The following is a 10679-nucleotide window of genomic DNA, read 5'->3' on the forward strand; positions in this document are numbered from 1 at the left end:
TATTCGCTTTTTTTTGGGAATTTGAAAGCTTTCTGTGTATCTCTCGAATATTATTCTGATTAATGAATGGAATCTTTCTTTCGACTATATAAACAAGGTAGAATGGATAAAATTGTAAAAAAAGTCTTAAACCTATTACACTTTTGCTAATTCAGTCCTAAACTTTTTGAATTTTGTCAATTGAGTGCTAAACCTATGACTCACTCACTCGGGAGGTAACATCTAGAGAAGATCGCAAACGCGCAAACATCAGCGTCAAACGGAAGCCTCTGGCTCGTTCGAAGCCTGCATGGACAAGCTCATTCATTCGACTTTGGAATCTGTACACAAGACAGGGATGAGTTTTCCCTCCCTCGAGTCTTGACATCCAAGGAGGAGCGGAAGGGCCCATCACAAGTTGGGCCAGGACTAATCGGGCTCAGATATCCAATCTCCTATAGGCCCAGAAAGTTCCTCATGGGCCCAGTGGCAACCAATCGGGCCCATCAAACTTCGGGCCCACTTCGCCGGCAACCCCCCCACCATCTCGATAGGTCAAACCGCTAAACTAAAACTCCGGGAAAGCAGAAGCCGACTCAAAAGACGTAAATGCCCCGAGTACGATTCCGAAATTTCCGGGATTCCACGTGTCGGCATTACGTATTTTGAGAGATTTTAAGATATTTGATTAAATTTTCGGAAAGTCATGGTCAGCACCTGGTCTTTATTTATGACGCGATAATAGATAGATAGTACAGCAAGATTCTTTTTCATTTTCTTTTTATTTTCGGGAGGGGAGGGTGCTTGTTCGTTAAGAATCGATGACACAGTGATTGGGGGAGCTGGAGCTTCTTCATCACTCGCTTAATTTATCGGAATCTCGGGACGCTCGGGAACCGTCAGTGCCGCACAACTTCACTCCAGCACTCCCTCCTCGCAATCTTCTTCTTCTTCGTTCGTCGATGGAGTTCGACATGTGGCGCTTCGACCTCTCTGCTTCCTCCAGGAGCCATCGATCTGCTCGCAAGTCTCGATACGGTAAAGAATGGATCGCTCTCTCTTTGACCTTCGTTTGGTTTCCTTCTTCTCTCTTTGTTTCTGTGGGTCGGCGGGTGGGGATTTCTTGAGGGTTTTTTTCTTGATCTTTGGCGGTGGAATCAGATGCGGCTATCGTCATCGACGAGTTCGATGGAGAGTGCGATTTGGAGGCGTACTATCCGTGCCCTTATTGCTCGGACGATTACGATTTGCTCGAGTTGTGCCTGCATATAGATGAGGAGCATCCCGTGGAAGCTGATTCTGGGGTATGAGCTTGGTTAAAAGTTTTGGGCTTTTTTCGGTTGATGTCGCAGTGTTAGCTACTCTTTTTGCTGAGTCGATTCTGGTTGTGTGTGTGTGTCATAATCTGTGGAGTTCGTTAGGCTCTTTTGGGTTCTTTGATGTTGTCTTGAATTGTATGGCTTATCAATGTTTGAGGCGTCCTTCTTCGGAGGTTTGGGGACGCAATTCGTTTTCTTTCTTTTTGCTAAGCAAGCTAGAATTTCATTTCACTTTGATAACAACTAGCAGAGAGCTACTGCTGCTACAAAGCTCTTATCGAGTTCCAGCTTACAGAAATCAAAGAACATGAAGAATTACTGATCCTGGAGGACCAATGCTCCTGACTCATTCTAGTGGTGACATCAAACCTAATCTTGGCTATGATATTAGGGGCAGAAACAACGTTATTTTCCTAGTGAAATTTCTTGTTTCGAGTGAGCCATAATTGGTACAAACTAAAAAGTTGTATGCCAAGCCAATTTGGCAACCAACACAGCAATTGCAGATCCTTTCGAGTTCAGTGATGCCCATTGACGGTCCTTACTCCAATCACCGATAGGTCTCTCTTGGTTGTATGAACGGATTGAATATAATCCTCCATACACCCCTTGAAATAGAACAATCAAATAGTAGATGATTCATCTGTTTTGATGAATGCGACTCTGCAGGTTTGACGCGGTTACTTCTGTGTAGTAGAGAGACATGATAATATTTGATGAGTCTCAGGCCGGTATTTTAACTTAGCTTGTTGTCCTTTTCTTGCTGTTTCCGATTCTTTCGATACCTCCGATCTTATTAGAGTCACCTTACATGCCACTTTTTCTCATGTTTTTGCAATAGTCCCCGAGGATTTTGCAAGCTCTTCTAGTGCATTCTTTTTCGTCAATGATCATTCTTGAATTATCTCGTTACTCTTGTCAAGGTTTGTCATGCGTTCTGCTGCTATGCTGGTTGCTTTGTTTGTTTTGTTGAGTAACGTCGTAGATCAACTTCATAAATCTAATTGGAAGCTCTACATGACAGATATGTAGTCATAGAACAATACCTACTTGGTCTCCCCCATTTGATGCAATCGTAACACGACATGTGATGACTAATGCTCTTGAGACATGATCGGAGACATTAAAATGGTAGCAATGTATAGCATATGATGACTATTGCTCTTGAGGCATGATCAGAGACATTAAAATGGTAGCAATGTATAGAGTATCATGTGGGTTGTCATTGTGTTGTATCATCTGCAATGGTAGAGGGGGACTGTAGAAGTTCTTCATTGATTTTTTGCCCCCATTCCAAAGAGAACTTTGCACATTGCCTTTTTTGTTTATGGATTTTAACAGGTGTTGTTATAGGATGGAAGTAGGATTCATTGCTGCGTGTTGGTTGATCTAGCTATTGATATACATACGACTTCTTTCTTCTACTTCCTGTCGAGAATTGGTTTTTTTTTTGGGCTAGTTTTGAGAAAGATACCGTGTTCTTTCTCACTAACCATTGGACTGATACTGTAGTTTATCGTCAGCAACATATTCAAATTTTTCTCCAATTAGGGAGAAGATGCTTGTTATGCTCAATGTTTCGTGTAGCTCAGAGGTTCCAGCTTCTGCTTATGCAGGTATGCCCAGTTTGTGCTACAAAGGTGGATACTGACATGGTTGAACACATAACAACAAAGCATAGTGACATTCTGAAGATATCCTTTTTATTGTACACTTTTACACATGTATTTCCTCATACACAATCTTCATTTCTTTAATTTTTGTAATTGTTTTTTGTTTTATTTTCCATCCTTTTATGATATTTCTTCCTCCTTTGGTTTGTTATGACCATGAGTGATGAGTTCCTTGACTTGAGATTACTGGCAACAGAAATTAAATCTCCAAAAAAACGAGTCCTATTCGTCTTTTTCGTCATCTAGAACAGAGTTTGGATCTGTTCCATCTGTTGTGTCTTCCTCCAATGGGCCACCAGATCCATTTTTATCATTTATTTGGAATACGCCTGCTGCATACGAATCTGAAAAAGGACAGTCCACTTCACCATCTGCTTCAGATATTGCAGAGAGAACCCCTGATGAAGCTTTGTCAGAAAGGTATTCCAGACTCTACTCTTTAGACAGTTTGTGTATGCTCCATCTGCAATGTTGCTTGAAATCAGATGTCATCCTGCTTTCTTTTCTTTCTCTATTTTGGAGATGTAATGAAGTGAATTTTCATCAATGTTTAGAAGATTTTAACTCATCTGACTTTGACAAATGGAATGTACAAACATTGTGGGACATCAAACCAGGAATCACTCATGTGCCCTCTCCCCGTGGAACCCTTTGATTTGCTTAAGCTGATAATACAGAGCAACCTCACGGCTGGTTTGATGGAGACTCGTCTTAGGCAAATACCTTGCAATGTTGTAGATCTAACGTTCAGACTAATGATAGCCTTTTACTTGTGGTGTAGAGGACCTACAACCTAGAGGACTAATTTGATGGTTGAGGAGTCCCGTAATCCACCATGGGCAATTCCATAGTTCTCCGTCTCTCAATAGCAGAGTAAGGTTGACAATCTGCAAGTGCAGCACTGATTTAGCAGAACCTTTTCTCCCTACCTGAATCATCCTTAACCCATTCTCATAAAGCTCACCAAGCTAGAGTTACTAGTCAGGGAACTTTCCACTTCCAAATTTGCTTCCAAGGGAATAAGCAATGCTCCTTCCTTGGTTCGCTGTCTGAAGAATCAAAGTAGTACCCGAAGTGAGTCAATTGTCTTGTTAGACGATCGTTAAGATCAATGTCTGTGCTCAATTAAAGGTGCCTGAGAAATTTTGAAAAGGTCTGCAGCACTCCCTCAAAAAGATTGTCAAAGCTGTGAAAGTTCATTCTCCAGGGTCCAGGCTCAAATGTACCAATTGATACCTGCATCGAAGTGGTCCACGCATGCCCACTCACGTGCTCACAGTGGCCAATATAGTGCCTCAAATATGGCACAACACTCTTCCATGAACATTGATTCCACTCCAATATCATTTTATTACCTGAGTGTTTGAGGAATTATCGATCTGGATCGTATAAAAAGTTGTGATGATGGAGCATGACCAGCCTGCATCAATTTGCCCAACGCCTTTTCTGAATATGAGTAGGTTTGGAAATTCTTATGTACAAAAAAGCAGTGAAAAGTTCATTAGTACATGGAAATGTTCATTGCCATGGATGCTTCAACACTCACATAGAGAAAACACTTGCTGAAAGCAGTTGACGCTGCAAACTGTGGTTTTTCAGTGACGGAAATATACGCAGGGGGAGGGAAGGAGAGAGGTAAGTGCAATGAGCAGGGCTGTAGAGTGATAGATGTTGTATAGGAATCCAAAAGGCATGAGGTCAAGTATTAAATTTCTTGTCCTTTCAGGTGGTTATTGAAGGAATAGAAACTTCCTTGTATCATATTCATGCCCTGGGAGAGAATGATAGCTGGGAAAGCATGGTGGAGGTGCTCTTACCATAGGGTAGTTAGATATTAAAGATGCTAACATTCGCACACACTTTACACATAAGCGCCAACATGAAGCAGCAGTCAGGAACTTCATTTGTTGGAAGTCCATTGTCGACGAAGAGATATAGAACTGGAGGATGTTCATATGAAAGAGAATATATTGTCCTGAATGTGTGTGCATCCATTTTCAGCTAGATTTGTCGACTTTCGCCACATATTTATTTTTTTTGGTTGGAACTTTCACGACATATTCTGAAGGTGATTTACGAGAGATGGCCTGCTTAGCGGAAATGAACAGCATGCTGGCTCCATATTCTTCCTATGCTGTCTGGGAAGTTCAATTCACTCTATACTGAAATGTCTCGTATGTTTGTTCTTTTTGCAGGGATATGAATCAATCTCCTATGCTAGAGAAAGACAAAATTGAGAAAGCAGGGAGATGTGAATTTGTACAGGGTTTGGTAATGTCCAGCATACTTGATTTTGACTCATGAGGGGGGTGCTGGGAGCGCTATTCAGAAGCTAACGAAGTCTTGTTTCAATTGGACGAGCTTTTGCCCCTCAAAATGGAAGAGGTTAGCTTAGAAGTTTGCACCTGACGAATTGGAGGAGATTAGTAGTTTATGTAAAGAAGCTCCTGTGTTTTTCATGATGCTAGAGCTTTGTAGATAATGGAGACACTAGGTTTCTACTTTAGCACTCTTTTGCAGTCTTCAAGAACAATATACCCAGCCATTGCTTTATCAGTTTTTGGTTCTCCTTATATCACTTTCCAAGAAATACTGGATTATATATGTACCCTATGGCCAAGGAAACTTATTCAGGCCTTTAGTGTAATAAGTATATATAGGCCACATTTAAAACCATGGTTCAATTTGCCTAAAAACACTACTCAAGGGTGAAGAAAATTTTTTTTTTTTTTGGGGCCCCTGTGAAACCTGTTAGCAGGGCTAACTTTTCTTTTGGTCAACCATCAACCAGTTTTTCACCTGAAATGTGATTTCAGAGCTCTAGAAGTACCCAAGTTATCGTGAGGGGCATGAGTATCATCAATTCTCCATCACCAAGTAATCGAAATGTCAAGACAAGCATGCAACCGTAGTCTACCCCGATCCACTGTTTCATCGTACCCCCCTTTCGGACAACCATTTTATGCAAGGTGGAGGAGAGGCCTTTCATTTAGGCAAGCTTTAAGTTCATGGGCCTCTTCAATGGACAATTAATTAATCGCATTACCCTGGTCGACAAAATTTACGTGAATGGAACAAAGAAAGATGCAAAATATGAAGATATAAAGAATTTGCCTAAATCAATCCGACAAAGTTAACATGATATGAGCAATAAAGGATGCACAAATACGAATCTTGGAAGAATTTGCCTAAAACTAGAAGAAACTAATGTGACTGTGGCCGAAGCTTCCTCAGTAGCCATTTTTTCCTAAGTTTAACATCCAGCGCCATGAATGTCTTAGATTTCATTTCATCCTCTAGGAAATCACAAGCATCCAGTATTAGGTCATCATCCATGTCCGGTAAGGCCTGAACTGCTTCAATTACCTGCTCAATTGGTACTGAGTTCGAGTTCTCATCATCTTTCTTTTTATTGGACAAACAAGCAGCTGCAGTCACCATTTCCGGCTGAATTCTCACGGTCCCCTCACTAGTCTCCTTGAGGCACTTTATATGCGTTCCTATGTTTGATCGGTCTTCATACTGGCGCTTTCTGGAAATGGCCAATTTCGAACCCCTTCTACCTAGGTCTTGTGAATTGTCATCTTGGTCCATACCAGAAATCGATGCAGAAGGGGAGTGTGAAGTCTTCGATGCCTGTTGATATATGACTAGTGCGACTTCATTTGGCTGCTCCACATTTTGACCTAAGAGAAATTCTCTCTCATTGATACTTGGATCGCGGCATATTGTGCACAGATCGTTGTAGTATGGTACAGGTCGAGTCATAAATTGCCGCGCATCAGTGTGTGCCTGCATGCCACCACATTCAAGCTTACCAAAACATGATATGCCTAAATGGAAGTGCAAGGAAGATATCAGAAGCAGGGCAGGCAAGGAAAGGATAGAACTCAGTCAACCAAAAATATGAGGAGCTGATATTGAACGATCAACATCCATTCACTTGACAGATTCAAATGAAAATATAATTCCACAGTATTTAAAGGTATCACACTGCTAAGATCCCAAAAGTAGTTAAACAAGTGATATTGCGCTTAGCAATTCCAAAGCATCTCAACATCAAGAAAATGCTCGAAACCAGAAATTTACAAATTTAAGTGTCTGTCATGCATTCAATATTCAGCACTAGAATCAGCAATAAAGTACACTATGCATACAATCTAACAAAACCGAAGAGAATGGTAGGAAGGCACTATCATGTGATTACTTAAGAGGCTGACATTAGGTGGATGTTTACCTTAATGTAGTCTTGCCAAATGTAATCATCAGCAGTCACCATTTGACGGGAATCATCCCAGGAGAAACCCTCCGTATCAAGTAGATTTTTTATCACGTTGAATTGGCGCCTGAGAGTCTTGTATCGATTTTTCAGGATTTCCACTTCATAACTAAACCCAAATTTTGCATTAAATGATGCAATCATCTCCATCCACGCTTGTTTCAAGAAGAGACCATCAACCTGGTTCCCTTTCTGCACTTGTTCTAACATGAGGTCGATAAAATAACGGTCCATAGTTGGCTGCCAGCAAGTCCTTGAACGACTACCAACACCGGAGCCAACGACATTTGGCTCGTCCTGTGAAGTAGAAATCTCTGCTACTCCTTCAGGAACAGAAATTCTAAAGTCCTCATCAATTGTGATATCAGGGAGAGGATCCGCCCCTTCTTCACCAATACTATCAGGGAGCATTAATGTACCATTGTTAGCTGAATGTGATGATGACTCTGGTGCGTTGTTGCCTGGTTCTTTACATTGAGAAACAACAATAAGTCCAGGCCTACTGAGAAGCAAATGCCCTCATGCTGTACTATGAGAAAATCTTTTGGAGAGGTGGGATTGTCAAAGTACCTTTTTGTTCAAGGGATGAGTTTCCATAAATTCGACAGAGATCTCTGTAGTATGGAATGCTTTTAATTCTGTACGAGCGTGCATCTGGGTGTACCTACAAGGCTGCAAAGCATCAGTGCAAATATCGAAACATAAGAACTTCACAGGTTAATGAAGCTTCATAGTTGCACCTTGATATAGTCGTCCCAAATTTTGTTATCAGCAATCACCATCTTTCGGGTTTCGTCCCAACTGAAACCCCGCTGGTCGAGAAGATTTTTTATTGCCTTGTACAGATTCCTAAGTGATTTGTGGCGATTCTTAAGGACATCTTTCTCGTACTGAAACTTGAATTTTGCATTGAACAGCAGCATCATATGTTTCCATGCTCGTTTGCTGAACAAGTTATCATCAATTTTGTTCCCTTGGCTGACCTGCTCTAGCATAAGGTCAATGAAGTACCGATCCATTTCAGGAGTCCAAATCGTCCTCAGACGTTCAGCGTTACTTTGAGGCCGGATGCCCATGCTAAAGACATCAGGAAATTTGCGACTGTATTGTGAGTAAACACATCGAGACGTTTGAAAGGCACAATCCACCAAAATATGAATTAGTCCTAATCAGTTAATCAGTGCATTACTTTTTATCAGCAAATTGTTAACAACTCAAGCTCAAATATGTAGTTCCCATTCATGCATGCAAGCAAGATGCCATCGATATTGCTGAAGTTCGATTAAGTTCCTTTTTATCCAGCATCAGACAGTTTTCTGTCCCAAGAATCTAATATCTACTCTGCCAAGGACGAGAGCCACAAGTTTAGAATCCCGGTACAGCAAGGCACAAGGAGGAATACAGCAACAATGCAAATCTACTTTGTTTCAAACCACTAATCGATGGTGAAGTCAATCCCAAACATTTCTAGTAGCACCAAGATATGACATGCTGTTCAGTTCTCATTGATGTCAATCTATTATCCTCAATCTTTCGAAAGCACGGTCAGGTGGTTATGAGAGGGAAATAGTCAACTTGGATCGCTCTCCTATCAATTTCAACTTATCACCTGTAGCCCTTGCACCAATCTATAGCCAAAGAGAGAGAGAGAGATAAAGGCAATAACATTCTTAACGAACCACCATAACCATGAAAGCTGAGAATGAGGTCTCTCTCATCTCAGCTCACATTTTTCCGCTTTGAGTGACATTGACAACTCTATAAACAAGGAAGTGTTCTCCTTTAGATCCAAACTTTTCACACTTTCCATGCATTGGACTTTTCAACTTCCACAACAGAAGCACTGCTGGAAACGCAGAAGCCATAAAAAAAACTTCCGACAACCCCAAGAAAAGACCAAAGCCAATCAAACAGTAAGAAGAATGCAGCCTCTTCTGGATAATCGAAACCCACAAGCTAATTTAAAAGCGTGTGCTTGTCAAAAATTGGCCAACTCTCTTGTTCAGAAGTCACTCTGAAAATATGCAAAAAGTTAGCTTATTTAATGCAAAAATCCGATCTTTTCACACAGCAAGAGACAACCCTTTTTCAATACGACCATATCCCAATTTTCAAAAGCCATTTCAAAACGGAAAAGCAAAAACAGAACAGCATCAAGATCACTTCTTTTTCGCATCGATTAACTGTAAAATACACAAAATGGAAGGTCACAGTTACCCACTTAAAAGTCACTCACAGCACTTAAAAAAGATTGATCAACTGAGTACCTCAGTAAACTAGTTATCTTGAGCAATTAATGAAACCGGTAATGGAGGTACACAGAGAATTGCAGTCAGGAGGGGGAGACTATTCCACGTGAGGATTGGGAGGAGTGATAAATCAGGAGAAGGGATGAGGTGCAAGCGTTACCTGGGAGGCGATGGACAAGAACTGGGACGAGTCTGGAGTGCGATATCTTCCTTTCTCGGGAGCAATTTGGAGGGGGATAAATCTGTGCCTGTTCCTGCTCCTGGATAAGGTTGGCACAGCCTCGAGCCATGATAAGATCCTGATCTTTACTAGGGTGAAGGGCACTACTACTTTGGAGTTGCGACTGGAGATGGGCCTGGACTGAGGTCGAGCCTTACTCGTTGTCTAAATCCGCCTATCGCAGGAAGGGAAAATAAAGAACTGCGATAAGATAAGAAGAAAAGATGAATTTCAACCCAATATTCTTATCGGATCAAATTTATGCGCTTGCTTGAGAAGTTTCCCAAGTGGGTCGATTTCTAACTTGGTTTCGACTAAACATAAATTTCAAGGGCACTTTCGATATCTTCAGAGTTTGATTGTCGTGACGAATGGAATCGTCTGTTTACTAAGTCGCTCTCGTTTAGGGAGCCAGCCATCGAGATGGCCGGGGGTGCTGCTTCCGAGGCAGACGAAGGCGGAGGCACGGGGTGGCCGCAAAGGTCCCCCAAGCCATTGCGAAGCGATAAATCTCTCGGTACGGCGGAGGCACACCGTGGGGAGCGAAATAGAGAGGACTCGAGAGAAACAATTTGTAGTCTCGATCGGACCCCAATGTTTTAGACAAGTGAAAGGACCGGGAGCTGTTGGAGAATTTCTCAGGTCTAACTTTAGCCCATAGCAGAAGGGAAGTAAATAAAATCGCTAGCTGGATTGCCAAAGCCCAACGAACAAATAGCCTACCTTATAATTGGGTCACGAATCCCCCGCCTGTTGTGCTTGATTTACTTTGCCATCAATTTTCATACTTGTATTCACTAAACTCTTTCAAGTGAATGGTATCATTTTCTTTTCGACAAAAAAAAAAAAAAAGGAGCAGAAAATTGGAAATAGAGCATATTGGCCCAATTGAGGCCCAAAAGATATCATCTTGGCCCGTGCCTCCCAAAGATGGGCCGACTAAAGAATTCTTCCTTTAAA

General features: G+C 41.6%; 2 protein-coding genes across 5 annotated transcripts; one reads left to right on the forward strand and one right to left on the reverse strand.

Moving 5' to 3' along the window:
• Window positions 1-768: 768 nt before the first annotated feature.
• On the forward strand, window positions 769-5497 carry LOC115750160 (protein DEHYDRATION-INDUCED 19 homolog 5). Its single transcript, XM_030687343.2, has 5 exons — window positions 769-1017; window positions 1141-1283; window positions 2915-2992; window positions 3159-3391; window positions 5167-5497. Exons 1-5 carry the CDS (start codon window positions 942-944, stop codon window positions 5273-5275), a joined length of 639 nt encoding a protein of 212 aa, XP_030543203.1. The 5' UTR covers window positions 769-941; the 3' UTR covers window positions 5276-5497.
• A 571-nt stretch (window positions 5498-6068) lies between these two features.
• On the reverse strand, window positions 6069-9809 carry LOC115750221 (L10-interacting MYB domain-containing protein). 4 transcript variants are annotated; one of them, XM_030687431.2, is made up of 5 exons: window positions 9660-9809; window positions 7991-8327; window positions 7821-7914; window positions 7209-7717; window positions 6069-6763 (listed from the first exon to the last, which is right to left on the reverse strand). In XM_030687431.2, exons 2-5 carry the CDS (start codon window positions 8324-8326, stop codon window positions 6176-6178), a joined length of 1527 nt encoding a protein of 508 aa, XP_030543291.1. In that variant the 5' UTR covers window position 8327; window positions 9660-9809; the 3' UTR covers window positions 6069-6175. The 4 variants fall into 4 exon arrangements, with proteins under 4 accessions (XP_030543291.1, XP_030543293.1, XP_030543292.1 ...); XM_030687433.2 differs by having other exon boundaries at window positions 7991-8331; window positions 9535-9666; XM_030687432.2 differs by lacking the exon at window positions 9660-9809 and adding an exon at window positions 9518-9649.
• Window positions 9810-10679: the final 870 nt, after the last annotated feature.

This window comes from Rhodamnia argentea, chromosome 1, assembly GCF_020921035.1.
Source record: "Rhodamnia argentea isolate NSW1041297 chromosome 1, ASM2092103v1, whole genome shotgun sequence".
NCBI lineage: Eukaryota > Viridiplantae > Streptophyta > Magnoliopsida > Myrtales > Myrtaceae > Rhodamnia > Rhodamnia argentea.